This window comes from Dufourea novaeangliae, unplaced genomic scaffold, assembly GCF_001272555.1.
Source record: "Dufourea novaeangliae isolate 0120121106 unplaced genomic scaffold, ASM127255v1 scaffold162, whole genome shotgun sequence".
NCBI classification, from domain to species: Eukaryota; Metazoa; Arthropoda; class Insecta; order Hymenoptera; family Halictidae; genus Dufourea; species Dufourea novaeangliae.
The window spans coordinates 1,438,924-1,464,277 of record NW_015374046.1 but is presented as its reverse complement, the minus strand read 5'-3'; the positions used below and the strand labels follow the sequence as shown (position 1 = coordinate 1,464,277).

At 33.0% G+C, this 25,354-nt stretch overlaps 3 protein-coding genes across 5 annotated transcripts in view; 2 read left to right on the top strand and 1 right to left on the bottom strand.

The window, feature by feature from the left end:
• Positions 1-9,429, top strand: part of LOC107189798 (trafficking kinesin-binding protein milt) — a 46,923-nt gene extending 37,494 nt beyond the window's left edge. For all 3 annotated transcript variants that reach the window (XM_015578463.1, XM_015578464.1, XM_015578465.1), the window contains 9 exons: positions 3,347-3,423; positions 4,082-4,457; positions 5,025-5,260; positions 5,882-6,072; positions 6,408-6,647; positions 6,933-7,273; positions 7,644-7,991; positions 8,290-8,492; positions 8,863-9,429. In XM_015578463.1, coding sequence (XP_015433949.1) covers positions 3,373-3,423; positions 4,082-4,457; positions 5,025-5,260; positions 5,882-6,072; positions 6,408-6,647; positions 6,933-7,273; positions 7,644-7,991; positions 8,290-8,492; positions 8,863-9,351 — 2,475 coding nt within the window. In that variant the 5' untranslated portion in view covers positions 3,347-3,372 and the 3' untranslated portion in view covers positions 9,352-9,429. The remainder of the gene's footprint in view (positions 1-3,346; positions 3,424-4,081; positions 4,458-5,024; positions 5,261-5,881; positions 6,073-6,407; positions 6,648-6,932; positions 7,274-7,643; positions 7,992-8,289; positions 8,493-8,862) is intronic.
• A 3,957-nt stretch (positions 9,430-13,386) lies between these two features.
• LOC107189703 (serine/threonine-protein phosphatase 4 catalytic subunit) lies at positions 13,387-16,345 on the top strand. The gene is made up of 6 exons (XM_015578295.1): positions 13,387-13,481; positions 14,619-14,787; positions 14,857-15,009; positions 15,137-15,388; positions 15,481-15,719; positions 16,060-16,345. The coding sequence occupies exons 2-6, from the start codon at positions 14,638-14,640 to the stop codon at positions 16,187-16,189; spliced, it is 924 nt and encodes a 307-aa protein (XP_015433781.1). The 5' UTR covers positions 13,387-13,481; positions 14,619-14,637; the 3' UTR covers positions 16,190-16,345.
• Positions 16,346-18,873: 2,528 nt separating this feature from the next.
• On the bottom strand, positions 18,874-23,463 carry LOC107189725 (microspherule protein 1). The gene is made up of 6 exons (XM_015578327.1): positions 23,308-23,463; positions 21,499-21,871; positions 20,733-20,933; positions 20,127-20,546; positions 19,701-19,916; positions 18,874-18,964 (listed from the first exon to the last, which is right to left on the bottom strand). The coding sequence occupies exons 1-6, from the start codon at positions 23,421-23,423 to the stop codon at positions 18,875-18,877; spliced, it is 1,416 nt and encodes a 471-aa protein (XP_015433813.1). The 5' UTR covers positions 23,424-23,463; the 3' UTR covers position 18,874.
• Positions 23,464-25,354: the final 1,891 nt, after the last annotated feature.

Here is a 25,354-nt window from a genome sequence, read left to right as displayed (position 1 = left end):
CTTATTTCTACTTCAAAGTAATACACTGAGCGTACTTTATTAAAAGTAACACTATACAAAGTGGCTCACCTAACTTGTTCCAAACCGTTTTCTCGAAAATGGTTTATCCAAGAACGGTTCAAATATTTCGAAGGCGATTAAAGATATGAAAAAAGTGTTCCTACAAAAGCTTCTCGGTTCAGAAGGGCACGTTACACAATGTATATAGTTCTGTGGGTGCACTTGTGGGAGAACTTTCAAAGGTGATACAATTTTTTAAAATGAAATATTATACGTTTCTATTTACATTATAATACATATGATAACTTCTTCTAAGACGAGTTCAACGGGGTGCAACTATACGTACGTCAAATCAACGCGTTTCCAATCTGTCTGACCGAATTGTATGATGAAAGAGGGTCGGAGGGTTCAGCTATCCGGAGAGCCGAGAGTCGCGTTGATCTCACTTCTTAAGACCTCAAAAATTTACAACCTTCTATCTATAAGATGGGAGTACAATATCTAATCAAAAAGTTCAGGGACTTTATGTATAAATTATTTATTACTAATTTTAACAATAAGTACCCTCACGAGCAAACTCGGCTTCCACTAGGGGAAAAAATGGCGGAAGAGAAAGGTCTCCTACCACTTGGTAAATTTATTTAAAGTACGGAAATAAATGTTAAATTGAATGTTAATTTGACATAAATTTCAATAATTCCCGAGACCAAGTGATAGAAGGCCCTTCTCCTACACTGCTTTTGCTCCTAACGGAAGCCGAGTTTGCTCGCGAGTGTACATAGGATCATCTTGAAAGAATCTCCTTCTGCCTTTATGTACCCTTGAAATCGTTTTTCATAGTTTTTGGCAACGGCGTGACAAGCGAACGGTGGAATCAAGTGCAGCACCTCCTCCGATTTGTTAATTGCCGCTCGCGTAGCAAAACGTCGTTCTTTTAACACATATCGGATAAAGCAAAGGAAGAAGATGGAAATTTTTCACGATTAATCATAACAGTAATCGAGCCAGTGGTTTTCACATTTGAGGGATACATGCGTGTTTGTCGTTTGTCCTCAGTTATGATTATCCATGCTTAAGAAATTTTCATCTTCTTCCCTTGCCTTAAACGGGTGGTACAATGATGCCGTTTCGCCACGCGAGACACAATAATTAAGAAATCGTAGGAGGAGCTAGATTCCGGCGTCTGCTTGTCACGATACTGCTGAAAATTGGAAAAAAGCATAGACATATAGAGACGGAGCATAAGCTACTACTTTGGGCGAGGGGACCGTAGGATTGGAGAGGAAAAGACAGCGGTCGTTAGATATACATCGGTTAGCTTTGGATGCATTCGGCTCGATTTGGCTCGTTATTAATGGCTGGTGGGCTGTGTGCCGTACTATTATTTAATGTTTTATACTATTTATTAATTTTGTTAAATACATATATCTATACAAACTACATGACATACGGAATTTTTAACGTACAGTAAGTATATTCTTTTCATCTCTCATAGCATACATATATATGTATGACGTAATTTTATACCCGAATAGCACCGAAAAGGAACGAAGTTACCCGATTTACTTCTTGTCCTAAGACTATTTTGAACTGCATGTGATATAAATTACTTTTCTTGCGTGCAGCAGCAACAACAAGCACCTTATTTCCGTAAACATTAGCATTCATACCTTCTTTTACAATTTTCATTCCTTTCTGCGCAATTATACCTTCTGAAAATAGATTTTTGTTTAAATTAGGAGCATACAAAACATCAGTAATTATTGAATCATACCATGCGTCCTTTACCAATTCCTTAATTTTTACATCGCCTTTTCCTTTTACCAATAATTCCTGTCCATTTCCTACAAATACAATGGCATCGTTGCTTGATTCCTGAAAAACAGCAAAGAAATCGCGACAGTGTGTCATATGCGACGTTGCGCAACTATCGAAAATCCATACTTCATTGTCTAAATTCAACAGTGAATTACTTTCAAGTACATTAAAAGCAGAATAATTTCCTTGAATGCGAGTTTTGCTGGTTTTTAGGTTTAAACTTTCTTTCTCCGCGACAGTCGTTAGCGAAATCACCTTTCTTTTGACATTTGTAACAGGTTATTATTCACTTATTAAATTTCGGACGCGGTTAGACATTTTTTTTACATGTGATGACACAGTAAGAGCTTTCGCATTATCATCAGACGCGGTTAAATTAGTGTCTTTGTCTATTAAACGCGACGCAAGATTTCTGATCGTTTGTTTGGTTACGTCTAGCGACACCATGCTTGAAAACTTTTAAATTTCGGCAGCAAACTACCAAGAATTTTGGTTATACAGTGGACTCTAACTATATTGCCATGGTCGGGGCTGTAGGGGAGGAAAATGGCATTGAGTTCAGAGCCCCCACCATGCTAAGTTTTATCGTCATAGCCTCGGACTCAGCGCCTGCGCAATACCTACATCGTGCTGGTGCGCCGGCGTACGCAACGTGGTGGGAGAGCGAATTTGTGTGCTCGAAAGTACGTGTGAAGAGGAAGTGCCTCGCGTGGCAATATGTTTAGTGGCAATATAGTTAGAGTCCATTGTAATTGGGATGTCGCTTATCGTTTCGTCCGTATTTTTTAACTGCTGCACGAGATTTGACGATTGACAATTTTCGATGACCGTTATCTGGGAATAATCCATTGTAGAAGCCAATAAAAACATGACACACGCACCGTCCTTCATTCATTTTTTATTTACCGCGATTTCTGCTGCCGTCGACGTTTGCGTCGTCCCTGGCTTTATTTCTATGCCCTTTGTAATTACAAAAGGGCCTTTTGCATGTAGAGCACAACATAGTTGAAATTTCCACTGATGATAGTTTTTATCATCAAACTTATTAATTGATATTGCGTCAATTTTTCCGTCCAATATTTTTCAACTTTAATGCACACAGCGTAAGTACGTACAACACAAAGGTTTGATGCGCTTGCACAAAAGAAAAATGTTATGTCAGACATGTGGCTCTGTTCACCAAATTAGTTAATTTGTTTCTTCGCTACTTCACGTATGTATACGAGAGGTTTATACGCACCAAAAAGAACTTGAGCCCAAAACCTATTGATTTTATCAAAAAATTGATACACAATAAACGAAAAATTACTTTATTCTTACTTCGATACAGACTTAACGCGTCAATGCACACACGTCGCATCACCACGCTAGTGAAGAAAAAAAAACGAATCTCGCCGAGGGCATCGCGTGAGGACATGTGATCAATTGTATATAATAGAAAAAGCGCGAAATTGAAACACTTTAACAACCATAAAATGATAATCTTACGACAATTTATTATAAAGCTGTTTTTGTTTCTTTTTTGCAGTTCTATGTAGCAGCCGGGTGAGCCAAATGACCAAGACTTATAATGACATAGAAGCAGTGACAAGGCTTCTGGAAGAGGTAAATGGCGACGATAATACTTGGTAGACATTTATACAGGATAATCTTAAAAGAAGGTGTAGAATTTAGAAATATATAATACTTGCTGAAGCAAATACAAAAAGGGCAATCAGTATTGGCTCATTTGATTCATCGTCTACTCACGAAAAGTTATATATAAATCGCGCTTTTTAAAAAATATAAATCACGCTAGAGAACAGATAATGGTTCAAAAACAGTAACAAATAAATAATAAAATTATATTACATAACTCCGTTTATCGAGAAAATATTTTTTATGAAGAACAAGTAGCAAATTAAAAAAATGAAATACTTTTCTATTATTATTCGTTCAATGGGGGTAAAAATTTTATTTTATTAGTACTTCGCATAGAATGAATAAAAATGTACGTAAAGATTATTCAATCGAGTGAAGCTTGTAAGTAAACTTCTGATGTTCCCCTTCATCATTTACTATGCAAGTAGAGTTTTAAGGACAAGGACTAAAGGTGAGATTTACCTGACTACAAAAAAGTACTTAAAATTCTACCAACTTTCATTATTTGTTCGTCAGTGGTCCTTCGTACAACGCAAATTTTGAACCGTCTTCTTTAACATTATGTATAAAATAACTTATGATACGATAAATATAACATCCAAAAAATTTGTTTGTCTTCCAGAAAGAGAAGGACTTGGAACTGACCGCGCGCATTGGCAAAGAATTATTATCGCACAACCAGAAGCTCGAAGCCACGGTCAGTAGTTTAGAATCCGACTTAAAGGAAGCTAACGAGAGAATTACTCAACTCACGCATGAGCTTACGAAAAAGACAGAATTAATTCAGATTCTGACTAATGACGCTGAGGAAACAAACTCTGAAGCCGGTACGCCCACCGGACTTCGTGGTATCAGTTTGGATATGATGCAGAAAAAGATCAGTACCCTCGAAGATGAGAATAAGCAACTGAGGACGGAGTTTTCGAAATTGATATATGATACCGATAGTACAGAGGAGCAAGAGGCAAAACTTGTCAGGGATATCGCTGCTCAGCTTGGTTAGTCGATTACCTTTCCAAAACTTCAGAGTAAAATTTATCTGCGGAATCCTCAGGGTATGAAAATCAAATCATTGGGGATCGAAAATGTCTAAAACCTCTTTACCTTTTATATAGATCAGTACCCATACCCAGCATATTGTTCAAGTCTGGACAATAAACATTAACTAATTTGTTACTTCGGTTACCGTTCTTACTGGTTTAATGTTAACCCACTGGCGACCGTAATCATATCAGTACGCCACACGATTTTTCTGTCATTTTAGCACTACCGTTTGAAATATTCAATTTTTTCTCAGGAAAAAGGAATATTTTAAACGGTAGTACTAAAATGGCAGAATAGGAAAGTAATCATTTGACCCAGTTATGTTAAAGGTTCGCGTTATTAAATTTACAAATAATCTAGTTATAACTGTTTTATTGAAAGGCTGCGATACCTACGCGTGAAGATTAAAACCCGCGGCTTCCGGAGCCATTCAACGCGTAGCGAAGGCGGTCTTTGGTAGTTTAAGTACCAATTTTCATTCTTAAATTAAGAGACATTACAAAAATAAATTCTCAATACAGCAAATGCAAACATGGAAGTGGACGGGATTGCCGAGGAGCTCGACAGGCAGAAAGAAGAAAACCGCCTCCAACACGAGCAAATTGTCAGCTTGACGGCGAAACTAGCGGAAACGGAATTAAGATTGGCACAGCTGATGGCCGAACACGACGAGGTGGGAGCTACCTTGCTCATCACGAGGGATAACCAAAATACCCTTGCGAGTGAGCTGGCCGAGTTTAAGGACCGATATGCGGAGGTATATTCTCACAAATGAATTCTCATGTCCTTTCATTCCTTTTATTTCTTCTTGTAATTGACGTGTGTTATGATTACTTTTTACATGTCACATACGGTGTAAAATTTTGTTTCTAGGTATGCTTGAAAAATTCGTAAAAAAAGCTAGGAATGTAATGTTCAAAATCGTGAAAAATGTTTAATTGCTTCTACTTTTTAATATTGAAATGTAGTATTATTGTACAGGCGTAAAAGATATAACGACTGTAAAAGGTACTGCTAAAATGTCGAAGAAATTTAACAGGCTTATAATAATTAAATTTCTATGTAAGACACTATCAGGCGACGAGTTTCTGCACAGACTGCTGTCTACGGCCGGTGTCATCACTTTCCAGTTTAGGGAAAAATGTTACCAAAGTATTATTATGTATTTGTAATTGAATATAATGTTAAATACTTCTAATGAAGTTTAGAAAGTTTATGTTGCGTCTGTGTTTACGAAAATGTCACTGTAGACGGACTGGCTTGTATGGGAAGTTTTCGCAACAAGTAATTTTAGTTGACCGCCTGACAGTGTTTTAATACGATGACTATTCTGTTACGTTTTAAACAACGCCAAATCAATTTGATTTGTCTGTTAAAGGTGGTGAATTTATTAGCGGAAACTCAAGAACAATTGCGAAAACAGAGAAAGAAAGGAATGCCAACAGTCAGAGGAGGATCTCTATTTCCCTCAATGGGTGTTGCTCCGCAGCCTGATTCTATTGCTTCAGAATTGGAATCCTCTCTTTATTCTGAACTCAGCTTAGATTCTGGCATCAGCGCTGACAGAGTGTACGTTACTCTTATCATTTTTTTATTTAAGTCCTTCCATATATACTGTTTGTGTAACAGAAAAACGATTTACTGCATAACGGTCATATTAGTATGCCTTGTCAATAACCATGACAGTATCTTGCATACATTTTTATAACCGAGGACTCTGTTGAGATACTTTGTTATAACTTATTACTTTTTATATAGCGCAAAAGGTTTAAAGATTCATATTTTATATTTATCTTTTCTTATTTAATGGAAGAGCATTTGAAACGAGTAGTGGAAGTATAAATATTTATTGTTTATTGAGTAAAGGTGACAAAATATTAGTTTGCTTGTTTGATATTATACAGACCTACGTACAAAAAAGTTTTTGAAACGGTCAGAAGTGCTTCAAGAAATTCGTACGGAGTTGATGGTAATCAGTTCCCAAGAATAGGGTCGATGACTACATCAACCCTATCGAGTGGTTCTGCTGGGCCCAGAATGAGTTGTGGACAAATTCGACCCATAGCATCAACGTTCCCTAGTTTGGACTCTGCTGGCCATAGCGATTCGGAAGGATCTCTTATTACAGATTCTGAAGATTATCCGTAAGTTTGAGAATTTTTCTTACTGCTTAAGCATTTACAGCCAATGAAATCTTTTGTGGAATATTTTATAATGTTCATAAGTGACATTCAAATGCCACGCTCACGTTTTGTACTGCATAAGTATTCACGTGGCAAATAATAGCTCTATTTAAAGGAAACGAATTTTTTGGTAGCCCCGAAATTTTATGATCAGTCAAGTATTTTTATTAAGAGTGTTTTAATACGTCTTTAAACGCGCTCGAACTTGAAAACAAAATAGTGTGAAGGATATGTACGAACTTTCAGAGCTCCACAGGGAATGGGAGTACCAGGCGCTCCTGGGGCAGCAGACCTTGTGGCAGCACTTCGTAGGTTAACGCCTGCCGAAGTCATCGCGAGGCGTGCTTGCCTGAGCACCGGTACAGGATATAGTTACGATTACGATGCTGCTGGAGTGAATTCACCTTCGACCTTCGTGCCTCTTGGATGTAGAACTCCAGACAGCATCATGTCCACGGGAAGTAGCGGAAATCTAAGTGGTTACAGTGGAAATGCTTGGAGACTTCCTGAGAAACTGCAAATAGTCAAACCTATTGAAGGTTCACAAACGTTGCATCAGTGGACGCAATTAGCCACGCCAACTTTAGGTAAATGTTAAATGGCCAATCTTTTGGAAGAAAGTATACGAGTAAAGACAAAATTTTTAGAATTTTAAACTGTTAGTCAGTTTTAATGCACAATGAAATGGTAGTAATAAGAAGAAGTTTTTTAAGAATAATATTGGACGTAACATGATTGGACCTTGAGAAATAGAGATAATAGAGGTCCTATTTGTTAGAATATTTAGGTCTTTTTAAAAGCATACACGTAGTAACTCACACATATGTATAAAGAGAATCATCTATGAATCATCTTAACACTGTCTAATTTTACCACAGTAGCATAAAAAACTTTCATACGAGACTTCCATATTAATCTGTAAACTTTTTTAAATGAAATTCTTATATTATCTTTCAGGTGGTTTGTTAGAAGAACGACCGGGAGTGATGACTCGAGGTGGTCGTGGCCTGGAAGACTTAGGCCTAGTCACTTTTACATTAAGCGATCTTGAGGAAGATGAAGAATATACCAATCCTGGTAAACTCTTCCAAGACACAGGCTCCGTTTATACATATACCAATAGTACTGTTCTTCATCCTGATGATCACACAAACGTAACATCAAGTATCGTGGGTAGCAGAGTTGCAACTGCACCTAATAGTGCTTTAAATTCCGGAATGAGTACTCCGAGAACTTTAAGTAGAAGGAATTCTACTTCGACATTCTCGACAACCCTTGGGCTCGCCAAAATACTGAATGAAAGAGGTATTTATTACGTTTTTTTATACATAATCTTTACAGAGTTTGAGAAAATTACCGAAGAAAAAACATTCTATAGTCTGCAAACGTTTGTTTCAACAATTTATTATTTATGTAATAATCTTTATACAGAAAGTAAAAACCTTTCCAGTCGTGTACCATGCTGCTACAGCTAAAAATTACAATTCAATTTTTTGTTTCAATACAGGGCTGGTATATGTTTGTGGTTTTAGAAGAAGAGAAAACAAGAAAGTATTTTATGTTTTTCTAAGATAAATATTTCTTATTTATGTTGTCGAAATAGGTATAAAAGCTGTAACACCTTCTTGTGTTGGTACTCCAAGTGGTGAAAGGAATTATACACCTACTGCAACACCTTGCAATAGCCCTGATGCTAGTCCTCCAGAAAGTCGATCTAGTTCACCAACTCCGGAAAGTGGAATTTCTTTGGGCTTATTATCTAGTGGGGCAGAATTATTAAAGAGGACGTTTGGTGGAGAAACAGAGGTATGCGCAAAAATATACAGTTTAAAAATAAAGATATGTAGAAAAGAATTCTGCATTAAGAGATGACATGGAAGTAAAACATTATTACGAATAGTAACAAATTGAACAATACATACATGATTCTACTTTCACAGAATTAATGTTACTTCTGTTTATCAATACATGATAATTTAAAATATAAACTAATAACTTAGTTAACTTGTAATAAGTAAAATAAAAAGTAGTTTGTTAAATGTAAATAAAGATATACACTGTTAAATTATTTTCTGAAGTTTTGAACTCAAATTAAAAATTTATAAATTCGATTGTACCATATTCTTTTTCCAGAATTAGTTTCACTATAATTTATGCGTGTAATTATATTTTGAAGCAGGTAAAAAGAAAGCGGACAGTGCTTTCAAGATCCGAGAAAAAAGCTCTTACTGGGATTCGTTTAGTAGAGAAACTCGAAAGAATTGGTATCGATACTATAATGGCTACAACAATCGGTTCCTCTATCTCTCCGCTAGCTCTTCAGGGATCTTTGTACACCAGACGTACTACTGATAGTCCCATGGCTCAGTTAACTTTCTTAAAAAGCTCTATATCCTCGAGTGGAAGTCAGGAAAAACTTTCACCTTCTTCCACTGTAAGTGATTCCTCATCGACAAAACGAAAACTTGCTGAGAAGAAGCAGAACGAGCCCACATTGAGCAGGGAGACAAATAGACAAAGGAGAACTGGTGCTAGGGCCACGAGGCCCGACCTCGGACAAGTTACACCTGCTGTCCCTGTCACTGTTACAAAAGAATCACCCGCGCAATCTGCTTTGGGAACTATCAGTTCGCTTTTGTTTGGACGAAAAGGTGGATTACTTTGAAACCACTGTTCCTTGTGTGCTATGTAAATTAATGCGGGATTCTAGCTTAAATTTTAAGAGATTCAAATGTAAGACTGTCGGAGCGATGAGAAGATGAATTATTTGATTTTTCCATTATGTTTTACGTTGTTCTTCAACGTAAAACGAACAGGAATTTTCACATTTTAAATACACACAATAATAAGATAACATGGTGTATTATAGAACATCTGTGACATAAATCATAGATCTTTTATTGCTTTTTATATAATAAGTATTGAACGTGTTCAGCAACCTAGAAACGATTTTACTTAATTGCGCTACAGTATTTTTTTTAACAATTTTAAATATTCACAATAAATTGCATGTAATTTTATCCTATGATATCTTTTTAAGATTACTTTGCATGCAAGACATTGCGTATGTTTTTATTATCATGTTATCTGACACAGTATTTTTGCATTGAACTTGAATGTTTGATATTTTTGTTGTATGACGAAATAATTTATTTTCGCCGGAAACTATATTATGATTTTTAATGCATTCTTTAAAAATATTCTGAATCAAACCCCAAAATAACACTATACAGATCACATTGGTACCACCTAGTGGTACATAAACATTCCTTGTAATGATACAGTTGCACACAAATTTCAAATGTCACATTTAAAACGAAAATGAAATTTTATTACATATATGTTTGCTACGTCGAACATGAAACGCAAGTTTGATTGTTCATTACGCAACGAAATAGTTCGGTACCAAATAAACTTATAACCTATTCCGAAGTTTACAGTATTATGTTTAATTCGCATAATCTGTATAAGGCTTTAAGTAACTAATTTGTCAACGCTCCGACAATCTACAATTTGGAATACAATTAGCAAACTTTTCATTCGATTTAATTTAAAACGATAGTTATTTCGCATCAATTATTTCCTTTTCGAGTGATTTATTGTAAATAACTGATTCATATTTTAAAAAGGAAAGAAAAATATCCCATAGCATTGCGCATGTGGAAAACAAAAAAAACTGTGAATGATTATTTTTTAGTGCGCATTAATTAGAAAGGATTAATCCTGGCACATTCAAACAAATAATTTGAAATTGTTATACATATTCAAAAAACGAGAGTTAGAGAAACGTATTGTGTAAATTAATTTGCATTGTATAGAGAATTACACGATATAGCGATTAATACTTAAAAATGACTTAGAATGTTGCAGTCCTGTTATTATGAAATGCTACAGTTTATTCAATGCAAACTTCACGAATGATAGTGACATGTTTGTGTTACCGCAAAATACAAATGAAATTCTTTTATATGAAAGTGTTCAATTTAGTTTTAGTACATGTTACCATGTTACCTAATTTCGTTTATGAAAAAAGTCACTTCAGTCAATTTTAATGAAAAAATCAAGAAAAGTAAAAAATGAAACGTATAAAAGTAAAACTGTATTAATTAGCATACATTTGGTGCAATCTATTTTATACATTTAGTTATTTTTTCACTTCATACACGCCCAAGTGTCAGAGGCGACATCTAATGAAAGCTACCAAAAAAATGCAACAATTAATAATGTACTTTCATGTTAAAGCAGATAAATTACTTTATGCATTAAAGTCAACCGCGGTAAATACAAATTAGTTTGTAAACAACGTGATATAAATTACGACGAAGAACACTATCAAGGATAAATACCAAAAATATTGAATAAAAGTCGGAGCACAATTTTTAGGAACAGAAATTTTTGGGGTGCTTTAAATTAAATCATTTGTGTTTCTTTGCCTGTAGAAATTCGCTGCAAATTGGTCAATTATGCTTTAAGTTAATTAATTGATTGAGTCACTATTGTCGGTCTTTTTATCAGAGACCTTACAGTTAGTACTGATAATTATCAATTAATTATTGATCAGTTATTGATCGTATGACTGAAAGTAATTATTTTTAATTACATAATTAATATACTATTTTTAGCAGTTGATCTCTTGTAAATAATCTGATAATGAATTGAAATGTTGTTTATTTCTAACACGTCAATCGAAATTAATTTAAAAAAAAAATTAACTTTTTTTATAAAACTAAATCATGTAAATTTCATATTTATGTGATATAAAATGAATTAATCATTAATTGATCGATCAATAATTGAACAATTGCTTTTGTAAATAGTATATCTGGCATTTTCCTTTTATTTTCCTCGTTTTTTTAATCGATTTTGATTAAAAAAATTGATTGCAATCGACGTAGTGAGATAAAAAAGGTGAAACGCTGTTGTATTCATGGATGGTCCTCTGTCTTGTATTATAGGTAAGAGGATTGTTTAGCAGGTGCAGTCTTGTACATAGACAAGTATCAATTAATAAATTAAACCGAAAAATCATAAAATATTTTTATTTTCCCTTAAATTATGCTCTCTGCTTAGTGTATTTATTATTAATCAAATCCATGTATTATTTATATTACTACTCATTACTAAACTATTCAATTATACATTTATGGCACACACAGCTGTGTACAACAGAATGAAACGAAAATTCTAACATGGATAAGGTTATTATGAGAGTATTCTCTGATGATTCTCTGACTGCTTCGCAGTTCACAGTGCTAGTGCAAGTTAGCAAAATCCATGGGACCAATTGAACCTTTAAAGACATAGGATTATAGGGACCATGGACCTAAAGGACGGTGCGTAAAGTACACTTATCAACGGGGGCGGAAGAAAAACCGAGGGGCGCCGCGGGAGACCGTTCAGTCGCCATGAGAGAGACGACTAGTGCCAAATATGCGGTACCAATTTCTCGCGGGACATACGTAGTTTAACCGTTTGAGTGCCACGTGTCTTTGCTATTTTCCCGTCCAAAAATGCCAAGCGGCGCAATAGCGCTTGTCTTATTCTCTCTCCAAAAGTGCCAAGCGGCGCGATAGCGCTTGTCTTATTCCCTCTCCAAGAATGCCAAGGAGCGCTATTGCGCTGTTTTCAGCTTTATACGGTAGCTGTAATTGTTTCAATTCAGTGTTGTTCATTCGTTCTTTTACTAGTTGTATCATTCTTTTACTTTTACCTAAAATGGAGTGGTAACCGTAAAGTCGCGCATCGACAGAAACCGAGCGTGTCGCGGTTATCGGATTTTCCTCTGTTCGAGGGACAGAGGAGAAGCGCAAAATCGCTCCGTGGCACTCAAACGGTTAAATTTGATCATTCGTGCTTTAATACGTTGCACAATGCACTTTGGCATTTTCGAGATCGATTACCTGCTACTAATAATTTACATTTTTATAACAATTTTTCACCTTCAAATATAATATTTTTACTATTTTACTTAGAACTACAATAATATACACTGCTATACACGTGAGTTGTTCTCCAATGCTTTCACACATAGCGTCACCAGGATCATTACAAAGGACATCATGAAGGATGCCACTTTGAATAATTATACTCGGCTGTAGAGGACACCACCAGTAGTCCCTCTCATGGCGGCCGAAAGCCGATCTCCTTTCCGTCTTTCGGCCTGCCCCCGTAGAACTATACATTGTCATTCTGGTCTATGATTGGGACGAAGCATACGTTGTGGGAGGGGCGACTAGATACAAGAGTACCTAATTTCTATTGGCTGCTGCTCTCACTCTACTGCCAACCTCATCCTTACCATAGTCTATTATATATACTGTGGGAGTCAGAAACGAGTACTTGTGAGAAACGCGACGGTGAAGAAAACCCCTGCCGAGTGCCATCCGCACTTACTGGCGAATCTCCACGTCGGGGACGTCATACCCTCCACTGCCCTACACAGTCACCATGACAGTGCGATCACCCTGCCGCCTATAGTCGCTCGAGTTCCCAAATACCATGCAACTACAATAGTAACAACAAATTCAGTTAAATTTCATTTCTCAATTTGCTTTAATCTATGCCAACTTTCTCAAATTTTATTCTCGGCTTCTTTGGTCTAATGTCAGTTGTGCAGTGATGTTTAACGTTTCTTGAAACGAATTTTTTGATTAATGTAACTAATTATCAGTGTTTTAATATATATATATATATACAATATATGAAATAATCGAGAAGAATTTTAGTTATACGTGTATTATTTAAATGCGTTTTATTTATTGAGTGGAATAGATCTTGATTTTTCTATACGATCGGGTACGTTCATCTTTTTCCTTATAGGCCGTATTTATTTGTGTATTATACAGTCATTTAGGTTAGCCGTCCATTAAATATATAGTTACTTATTATTTTATGTTGGTGATAATATCTTATGTGTATTTCTATAAATGTATTTATTTATCTATATTCAAATTTTCAATTGATTTACAAAATAGTTTTTTAAAGGTAATGGTTTAAAAACAGAAAGTTTGTAAAGTGTATTTGTGAAGCAAATTTTAAAAAGGTCTCAAAAGTAATTTAGCTATTCGGTATACTTATATTTAACTATTTTCGAACATTATACGATTCATTTTTTCTATAAATTTAGTAGAGTTAGTTGATAGTTAACAGATAATCAGAAAGTATGATTACCTATGCTTGAAATCTAATTATTTATGATTTGCTTTAAAATCAGACTACTTATACTAACTTAAAAATATCTGAATTATTATTATCTATATTTTTGGTTACAATGGTTCACCAGAATGAGCACCTAATAATCTAATACTAATAATAGTAATTATCTATATTTAATTATTAGTATACTTCAAGTAATTTAAAATTTGTTAATAAAATATTTTCATTTATATCATATAAAATTGCTGAAGTGTGAAAAATAATGTGATATTGTTTAATAAATTTTCTTAATGTTTCTGAACAAATATGCATACAGTGGATTATAATTAACCAGAACTTTAATATCGAAGCAATCTTAAGAATATGCATTAAGAGATATCAATGATAGTGGATATAGTTATATTTCATTGAGTAGTAATAAATAAAATGAATGAACATTTTTTATTTGTCAGTATGATAGTAGTATTTATTAATTTAAGCTTTTCTGGCCCTTATCTGATAATATTATGTTATTAACTACTACTTTAATTGAGTTTTTAAATGTAATTATCAGTCTAAAATTTCTTTCTTCAGTCTTTTACTTTCTGAATTTCATGTTCTTTATGATAGGCAGTTAAAAATCATAAAAATGATGTATTACATATAATATTAATGTGTTACTAATGTAAAGTAATTTTGTACGTATATACCTATTTCATTGGTGATTTACTAATAATGACTAATTACTTAAATGTATTATGAAATAATTTGTGTGTTAATAATAAATGTAATTTTTAGCAAAAGAATAATTTTTAAGATGGCTGATTCCAGTGATTTGGATCGCCAAATAGAACAGTTAAAAAAATGTGAAATTATTAAAGAAGTTGAAGTTAAAGCTCTTTGTGCAAAGGCACGAGAAATTCTTATTGAAGAAAGTAATGTACAAAGAGTTGATTCCCCAGTTACGGTATGTTTTTATTAAAAAAGAGACAAAATTTATTATAATCATATTTTACAGAAATGTAATGTTTTTCAGGTGTGTGGAGACATTCATGGTCAGTTCTATGATTTGAAAGAATTATTTAAAGTTGGTGGAGATGTACCAGAAACAAATTATTTGTTCATGGGTGATTTTGTTGATAGAGGTTTTTATAGCGTTGAAACATTTCTTCTCCTTTTGGCGTTAAAAGTAATAAGTAAAACTGTTATAGTAATAAGTAGTAATATAGTAATTAATTTGGAATGATTTTGGGAAACACATATGAATAGAAAGTAAATTACTGTGGTTATAGCCACTAATATAATCTGAATTCCAGGTTCGTTACCCTGATAGGATTACATTAATAAGAGGGAATCATGAGTCTCGACAAATTACACAGGTTTATGGTTTTTATGACGAATGTTTACGTAAATATGGAACTAATTCAGTTTGGCGATGGTGTACTGAAATATTTGATTATTTATCTCTCTCTGCTATAATTGATGGAAAAATATTCTGTGTTCATGGAGGACTATCACCAAGTATTCAAACACTCGATCAGATAAGAACTATAGATAGAAAACAAGAAGTGAGTAATACATATGTATAATTTTTATAAATCTGTTTCAGTTGAGTGCAGTATAAAGTAAATAAAAAATTGAAAATAAACAAATTTTGCAGGTTCCACATGATGGACCAATGTGTGATTTACTTTGGTCAGATCCTGAGGATACACAGGGTTGGGGAGTTTCACCACGTGGAGCTGGTTATCTTTTTGGGAGTGATGTTGTAGCACAGTTTAATTCTGCTAATGATATTGATATGATATGCAGAGCGCATCAATTAGTTATGGAAGGATATAAGTGGCATTTTAATGAGACTGTTTTGACAGTTTGGTCAGCACCTAACTATTGCTACAGGTATCTGAAATTTGTAACTTTAAACGGTATACAAGCATTAATGTACACTTATATTATTGCATTGAACCATAAAAAACTTTCATCACTTTTCTTTTTTAAGTGTTTTTCAGTTTAAGTTTTCGCAATTAATAGCAATGTATTATATATTCTTTATCATTACTGAATTCAATAATTATTGCAAAGTTTTAGGATTTTTATTACTATTGCTAGTTGCTATTTTAAACTTTTTCTGTTCACGGAGAAAGTCATGTATATGACTCAAACCAATATATTTCATTATATTTAATTCAGTAGAAGTAAGTATAAGTATTTACTAATTTTACGAAACTTTGTTACATAGATGTGGAAACGTAGCTGCGATACTAGAATTAAATGAACACCTTCAACGAGATTTTACGATATTTGAAGCAGCACCACAGGAAAGTCGAGGAATACCCAGTAAAAAGCCTCAGGCTGATTACTTTTTATAAAAAAGTTTTCATTAAAACTGACTGTATGAACCAAAACATGTCCAAATATTTGTTAAAAAAAGACGAAAATCACTTCAAATGACTGCACGATATATATTTAGGACTGTATGAGCATGTCAATGAAAGAGCGAAGTTTCATGGCAAGAATATAATAGACAAATGACAAAATTGATCGTTTTGTAATTGAAAACTATTCAAAATACTACTTTGATGTAATAAATATTATGAATACATGTCTTTTTCACTATTATATGTTATTTAATAATAGAATTAATTAACATTTAACACTACATTACACATTACATAATTTCATTTTTAGTATACATCTGAAGATTACATTAGCTTTTACATCGATACAATCAAAACTTTATAACAATAATACAATAAATTTATGTGACATGGCATAAGTGAAGGACAAGTGTTTTTAATAGATTTATTACATGAGTCTGCTTTTAATAGTACCTTTTTTCTCTCATCAAACTTAATAATGTTTCACCATAGTTGATATATTTAATATAATGGTATGTTTGAAGGACTATGTTAAGTTTATTATGCATGTTGTAATTAACAGTGTGCTGTGATTCCTATACTTTTAATTTGTTACATTGTAGCGACTGTCCAAGAGTTTGTAATTTTTATACCTGTTGACATATAGAGGGTTTAGCCAAGTAATATGTACAAACGAATACGAGGTGATTCCTCACGAAAGAATAAAAAAAATATAGTTAAAAAGTATACGGTTAAGATATGGTTCACCACCAAACGACGTATAATATGTATCGTGTATCTTACATCTCTGGATTTTCATTTGTGGGGTCATATCGGAGTAAAGGTTCATAGTCCAGATATTGGAAGTCGGGACCAATTGGTACGAAGTATTAATGTATTTGAGAACTTAAAAAATCAAAACAAGTTACCGAGAGTTCATACATCTGTAATTAGACGGGCACAGCTATGCATATGACACCGAGGCAATCAGTTTTAGACATTCTGCAATTGATATAATAAAATAGTTAACAAAATGCCTTTTTATTCTTTCTTGAATCTAGTAACTCGTAAATATTACATAGACATTATTTCCAAACATGATAGACGTTGTATATCGCTCGGTGAACCATATCTTAGCTGTAATTGCATACGCATGCAGTGGATCTTCAAATTTGATTTTCCCGAAAATTAAGCCTGAGATGAACAAGTTTTAATCTATACTTTTTTTAAATTTTTTAAAGGGGAATCACTTCGTGCCCGCTTTTACAGGGTGTCAAGGATTCGATTTGATGGTGATACAGGTAAGAACGTTGCCGCAAAATTCAACTTGACCTTGCATTTGAAGGTCAAATTTTTTTATCGTATTATATTCTACTTGTCGCGAGGATAAAAAGTCTGAAAGAAACCATGGGTCGAAACTCAACCGTTCTCTTGACAAATGATATTGAAGTTTCATTCACTTTCAAACTGCTTTTATTTGTAACATGTTGAATCTCGCAGTCAGATACAACTCAGATATGCTATTGGTGAAGCAGCAGAGATTTTTCATCTTTTATTCGAAGGCTTCGAATAACTTTCGGCAGCGTGTTTATTCAAACTATGGAACGTCGAGCGTCAACGACCTGGGGTCGACACTGGATATTTAAAGAAGTGAAACACCGAAAAATAGTGGGCGCCGAATACTAGTGTTTCTTAACAATTTATATCTTAAAAAATTGCTCTCATCGCACCATTTATATTTAATGAGATATTCGCAAATGAAAGAGCAAAAATTTGTTGTTTGCAAAATAAATAGTAAATAGTCTTTTTACACAAATATTATGGTACCAAAAAATTGCTACCAATCTGTTTTATAATAATCAATAGTCAGATATCTCAATAACAACTTATTACGTACCTCGTTTGTGCTACGGCATTGAAGAGTCGAGATAAGCGAGCAATGGCCGCCTGGCGGCAAAACACCGTGCACATGTTGCCGACGGATATTTTCCCGACCCGATTAAATTAAAAGCCGTTCCGACACTTTTTCTGGGTGGTTTCTTCTTCAGAAACGTCAACAAAATCCGCTAATGTATAGAAAATTGGTTGCGAGGTAAAGAATTTTTTGTAAAAATTGGCTGTTTTTTAATCTTTAACGGCCACTTACGACCATTCAAAATTACAAAATTTAAGTTATTTAAACCAAGTTGAACTTTCTAACGTTTTTAGTTCACGTAATACGTCGTTTTTGCCCAAAATTGTCTGCTTTTACAAAAAATCATGTTTTTTAAAAACTAAGGAAGATGGAGACATTCTGTTTCTGGATTTGTGATCTGAACGAGAAACTCTATAAGGATCTCCCAGTGGATATTGCGGATCAGGAAAGTTTTAATTTCTTAGACAGTGTTGTGTTTGTATCGTATAAACGTTTAAATAAAGAAATATAATAGAATTAAATGGATTCAATTTAATTCATTTATTGAAATAATATCACGTCTGACTGACGATAAATAATCGAAACTTCTAATATGGGATACATATTAGGCTTATGTAAAATAAAAGTCGAAAATGTATGAAATTGAGCAAATTTATTATTTTCGTAAATGAATAACTATATTGTACTTTATACAAAGCTTTTATTTAATGTAATAAATACGTGTGAGATATCATTTTACTTATAATAATGATGAGTACTAATTAAGGAATGAAATAGAATATTCATGGCTTCAAATTCAATTTAACTGCTTCCTGGCGTATAACAGAAATAAGTTCTTGATTTATTAAAAATATAAACCTGAGACCTGCAATCTAAAAAAAAGCTATTTTAGAAGTATAGTTCTTGCTGAAGGGGTATATTACAGTTAATAAGGATTAATCCTTTCACTACAGTGCTCGTATTTAAAAATTATCTATATTGTGTATGCTAATATTTGCATAAGGATTGCTAGCACTGGAATATTCTGAAGAATTAATTACAGAAAATATCTGTCATCACACTCATACAAGTACTGTGTCAAAGCCCACTTTTGTTTCAACACTGCATCCTTACAGATATACAGGGTATCCCAAAATGATGGGACAATCCGCAACGGGTATATTCCTCATGAAAATACAAATCCACAAATCCTCTAACGTTTTATAATCTGAACTTCCATTTCTGAGGTAGTACTAGTTAAACATACTCCAATCAGCTGAGCGGTCGGCTCCACGTATGCGCAGCAGACACAGTCAAGAAGCAGAGGTCAATGACCTCGGTCGGATGCTTCTTGATTGTGCAGCGCGTACTTGTGAGTTTGTTTAACTGCTAATATCTCCAAAATGGAGCCGCAGATTACAAAACGGTAAAGGATTTTTCAATTTCTATTTGCATGGGGAATATGCATTTTGCGGATTGTCCCATCATTTTGGGATACACCCTGTATACATGTATTATAATTTCTGAACCCTCGTGTATATATGTTTGTATTTAACGAACTATTTTCAAGGTCATATATGTAGCATCCGTAGCAAAAGATTAATCTCTGTAAAAATAAAATATTAATACCTCAATTACACTATTATTGTTAAGTTTCATTTTATTTCCAGCAAGAATAGGTCTACTGTCCACAAAAATTGGTCGCTTTCCTTCTGAAGAAAGAAAGAAATCTCCGTTATTTCTTAAACGGATTGTTCCTTGCCTGCGTGAGACTTTCCAAGCTGGCCCTTCCAATGTAAGATCTACATCTACATTATGGTCTTTTGTTGAACGGCCTACAGTAATCTAAACATGAAAAAATAAAAACATGAAATGTTAAAACAACACTCATTTATCGGAATAAACTAAACGTTTATTCTACCTAATATACAGGGTGAGTTACTCAAGTGTGGTACTTGAAATAATTCCTTCATTGCAAGAATTATTTCTAGGTGTATAACTCAGTCTCAATATTAGAAAATTATCAATAATCGTATCGACGAATCTATTAATTACCTCTCGTGACCTCATTAAATATCTAACAAGTCTTCCTCTAAGTATCGCTAAAGTTTGATTATCAAAATCTGGTGGATTTACTCCTGTTACACTGTCAACTAGAACCTGCCACCTATTTAATTCATTTTCTAACACTCTTATCTCCCTTTTGTTTCTCCTATCAGCTGCAACAAGCTCTGCATCTACTAACTCATCTTTCTGTTCAAGTAATTCTGTGTCGTTGATCATTTCTTCTGCATCAGAAAAGTTAAGAACATGTTCACCTCGTGGTAAACTTTGTGCAGTTTGGTCAGGAAGAAGATGATACTGTTTCATTAATTGCCAGTGAGCTAATAAAGCTTTAGCAGTTCTGGCAGAATAAAGTGTATGCGCATTTGACTCAAGAAGTTCCTGAAAGATTTCTAATGTTGGCTGTGAGGTCTGGAAGAAAATAAACAACATGTAATGTAAATAAACCTAATTAATATTTCAAAAATAAGAAAAAAATAATCATCAAATACAGGTAATGCAAAATAATCATCAGACGACGGTTTTTATATCTTTCTCCTAAATAAGAAATTGTAAATTATGTAATAAAACAACGAAAAATAAATAAAAGTTTATTACCGATTTTATAGTACCAAGAAGATCTTCTTCTGCTTTACTATATAATGTTCTGGCTTGTACACTAGCAATCAATTCTGGATGTAGATTACGCATAGCTTGCACTGCTACTCTTGATACTGCACTATCATATAGCAGAGCATACCATCTTTGCTGTATTTCTTGTAATGTAAAGCGACAAGAGAATTTGGTGCCTCTGTGAACCTGTCTCATATTAATATATATATATATATATACACACACATATACATACACAGGGTGTCTCAGCTAACTTGATCACCTCGAATAATGACTTAACGGTACACTTTATGAAAATTTTGAGACGTGGAACTTAAATGGCTTCACGGAGCACTACTTGTAAGGCACGTGCATTTTTTGTGGGTGGAGGAATTTCAGAGATTACAAGGTCACCTTGATTTTTTAAACGAAATTACCTATTTTTGTACCGTAGATCGATAGAGTATCAAATTCTCAGTAAAAATATGTTGACCTTCATATGTCCTAAACGTAATAGTTATTGAGGTATTTACAAAATAATCACTGTGTGGAAATTAAGGGGCATCAGTTCGAGCAGCTATAGTTTTCAGATACTAAGTACGTATTAAAAATTACCGTTAAGTCATTATTCGTGATGATCAAGTTAGCTGAGACACCCTGTATATATATACCATTACAATATTAACTAGATAAAATATGTTAAAAAAACTGTTTAAATTAAAAGGAACTAAATAATTGTTTTAAATATTTGCAACAAAATTGAAACAAATACCATTCTTAAATCATTTGTTTGTTGTACACCAGTGATCAATGCTAAATCATCTGTGGGCTTCCATCTTCCCAAATCTTTTGTAGCATTTACCGAATGTGAGTGATTTTTATTCTTCTTATTTTTTCTACCAGGAGCATTTGATCCTCCTGGTCTACTTGTGCGTCGATTACATCTATCTGCATGATGTACATTTGCAGAAATTGGAATAGGACTTGGTACATTTTGCTGTGGAACACATTCCATTGGAGCAGTAGAAATTGAAACAGTTCTAGATCTGGAGGCAGACTTTGCACTTGTAGCAGGTGGTTGTAAATTGAATGTTGTTTCAACGAGCTCATCATCAAATTTTCTGCGCTTTATTGTACGTGAAGAACTACAATTTTAATAGGAATAAGACATAAGTACCACCAATCATACTTCACGTAAATAACATTACTAATTCATTAGAAAAATTTCTAAATTAATAAATGCTATGTATATCAATTAGTGAAGATATTTAATCAAAACTAAATTAATATATGTTTCGAATTCATTAAACAGATACTTCATATGTTACAATTTAATTTTACACGAATATTCTCTCAATTTTACATGTTCTTTTCCAAAAGTTACATTTTTCATGAAAATTTATATCATATAGTAATTATTCTACAAAACCATAAAAATATTGTAAGCATAATAAATAACTACACTTTATACCTACAATTCTGTACTTCTGAAAAATATATTAAATGTACAATTAAAAGTTTTATACATATTTTGGTTTAAAAAAATGATATATTATAAAACATGTTACATACATTCATTTTCACAATACTTTTTCACTGATTTCAATGGTATTGAATCAGACTGTGGAAATTCATGCAGTTACAATATGCAGTAAATATGCATAGTATATGTGCAATATGTATGCAAAATATATACTGGATGAATTTGATAAATACACACTTATGTAGAAACTCAAAAATTCGTATAATTGTGTTTAATCAATGTATTTAACACCTCTGCATTACACAAATTTTAAAAAACTAATTGTGTTATACTTGTCATATTATACCATTAAATTGTTAAATTTTTTAACATACACAACACAAGGTAACATCAAAATTAAACTATTAAACTGTATTACCATTAAATTATACATATATAGTATAATATTTTATTGGTAATACAGTTTAATAGTTTAATAATTGAAATGCTTAATATTGATGTTATATTGTGTTTTGTATGTTACAAAATTTAATAATTTAATGTTTTCAGATATAATGCTAAATACATTAATTAAACACTATTGTACAATTTTTCTAGTCATTACACAAACGTATATTTATCAAATTTATCCTGCATATTTACTCCATATTGTAATTGCAGCAATTCCCACAGTTTAAATTAATGAGATTGAGCATGTTTTGACAATTACTCAAAGTAATTTGTAAACAAATTCTGTATATGTAAGAAATATGTGCAATATGTAAAATATAAAAATATATTTTGTAAATCCTCTAATAATGAAACATATTTCTGCCAAAGTCCCATTTTATTAATCCATTTCTTTAAAATATGCATTCGCATAAACGTACGCAGTCTACTTGTTACTTGTACTTGTTACTTTGTACTATTAGCAAAAGTTAATAATCCATGCAGATGTTTAAAAATTAAATATTTGTAAAAATTTAATTCTGCAAATATTGCTGACTATAACGTTAGAGATATGATAATACTAATACGTTAATTTATACCACCATATACCATTTGCAAATTAAGTACACACTTACTTATTTTATAGAATTGATAAAAATTAATAGGTACCTTCTACGCTTGGTAGACAATGGATCCAAACTTGCTGACTCAATAGGTATATTTAAGAATCCATCATTAGCATGTGAAAATCCATGATTTATATTCGAAGGAGTTGGAATATCCATAATTTGCGTTCTTTAAAACAAGCAGGTTAACTTAACGTAAACAAATGATTATGACTATGTATAAATAAATTACGTCATTGTAGATATAAAACTATTATATTAACAACTGAGCGCATAACTTGGTAATGCAAGTATTATTTCTATTATTATTTGATATTCCTTTCAATAAAAGAATTTTTACATTCATGTATTCTATATAAGTATTTATGTTTCGACTGCAAAAACAACACAAGCAAACACAAATGGGCACAAGGACTATGTGCATACATTGTATGTACACTCACGAGCAAATTCGATATCCGTTGGGGGAAAAGCGGCGTAGGGAAGGGCCTCCCACCACTTGGCCACAAAAGTCACTAAACTTGTGCCACATTTACATGAGAGACCCACTTCGGTTAGGGTTGAATTGATACCGCCAAGGTATCGATACTTTTACCACCGAATAGGTGTAGGATAGACCTATCATCTTATGGGACTTCGTGTCTCATGTTCTGAAATACCGTTAGTGTAAAAAGTCAGGGATTTTCTGCTGCCCTCTACGTTATGAGATGGTGAATTTGTAAATTACGTTAAATCTAAGAAGGGACCATGGTCGTGAACGGATTCTCTTCCGTCCGTTCGCTATAAAGTAGACGTATTAGAAAGGAGTCTTGGGTTCTGATCCCGACGGACCTATATTAGTTTTTCTTCGCGTACAAAAAAGTTATTGCGCTTAATATTGTTTTTATGGATATGTATATGTATTATTATGTACATTTGAGTAAATTATTTTATTATTCCATTGTTATTACAACAGTTTAACAGCGACAACGAACGCATGCATATTTTCAAATATCGGACTAATAGTATATTTTTATTCTATATTATTACATATAAGTGAGTAATACGTATCAAGAACGTAATAGAATTTCTTATCTTGAGTGAATTTGCTCACTGCGATCGTAAGTCCTTGATCTTTAAACAGAAAAACGTATTCAATATGATTTTATGATGAATTACATTACTATTCGTGTTTGTAAAAATCAGTAGAAAAAACAAGAAATTCTAAAAGAATGATTTGCTAGGTAACATATAGATTATAATTTATAATTATTAATTTATTCATTATTCTTCATTGTTTCTAATTATTCCTTCACTGTATACGATATAACTCGAATTTTTATTTTGATGTTGTTAATATAAAATATACAGATTATGTGTCGCGTGTAAAGAACTGTTAGGTTTCTCCACCAATCAGAAACGATCACGAGAAATTACGAATCACTGTGAAAAATCACCGTGATTGGGAACGAACGTGATCGAATCACGAGTGATTCACAAGTAGCAGATCACGCCATATCTAATTGCTAGTATGAAAGTATCGATACCTACTCGGTATCGAAACAAAACTATCGATACCTACTTGTATTGAATTATATTTTCCTAACCTTGATACCTGACACAAAAGTTGTTTATAGCTTGTGAGGAAATAAAATAGAATACTATACTTTATAAATTTATTTAAATATTTAATATGAAACATACATATGTTTAAACCAGAGGTGGGCACATTCGCGAATTTTTTATTTTATACGTGACGCGTGCCTTAACCGTTGTAAATGTGTCGTAATGTCGTATATCTGGAATGAAAATATCTGTAACTTGTTTTTAACCTATAAAACGTTTTTCGTATCGGTTATAATGTGTCAATATTAACAATCATAATTCTGATTAAAAACAATTGAATTAAATTCGATTATATTGATGAAGAATTGATATTGAAAGGTTCCAAAAAAAATGGGTATAGAATAATTAATATAATTTGTTTAGATTTAAAATTATGTTAATAAAAGCTTTGCTTTATTTTGGACGGAATCAGATTGATCAGTTACTAGAAAATTCCTTTTGTTTTGATATAATATATACACTTATGGACGGGTGGCGGGAAGAAC

What these genes read in the sequence shown, in the direction of transcription:
- LOC107189703 (XM_015578295.1), top strand. Translation starts at nt 14,638, where the DNA reads ATGGCTGATTCCAGTGATTTGGATCGCCAAATAGAACAGTTAAAAAAA. An exon ending in TTCTCCTTTTGGCGTTAAAA is followed by an intron (nt 15,010 to 15,136) that starts GTAATAAGTAAA and finishes TCTGAATTCCAG; the next exon opens with GTTCGTTACCCTGATAGGAT. An exon ending in GCACCTAACTATTGCTACAG is followed by an intron (nt 15,720 to 16,059) that starts GTATCTGAAATT and finishes TTTGTTACATAG; the next exon opens with ATGTGGAAACGTAGCTGCGA.
- LOC107189725 (XM_015578327.1), bottom strand. Translation starts at nt 23,423, where the DNA reads ATGGATATTCCAACTCCTTCGAATATAAATCATGGATTTTCACATGCT. An exon ending in AAACAAATGATTTAAGAATG is followed by an intron (nt 20,934 to 21,498) that starts GTATTTGTTTCA and finishes AATATGAGACAG; the next exon opens with GTTCACAGAGGCACCAAATT. An exon ending in ACAATAATAGTGTAATTGAG is followed by an intron (nt 18,965 to 19,700) that starts GTATTAATATTT and finishes GCTTTTTTTTAG; the next exon opens with ATTGCAGGTCTCAGGTTTAT.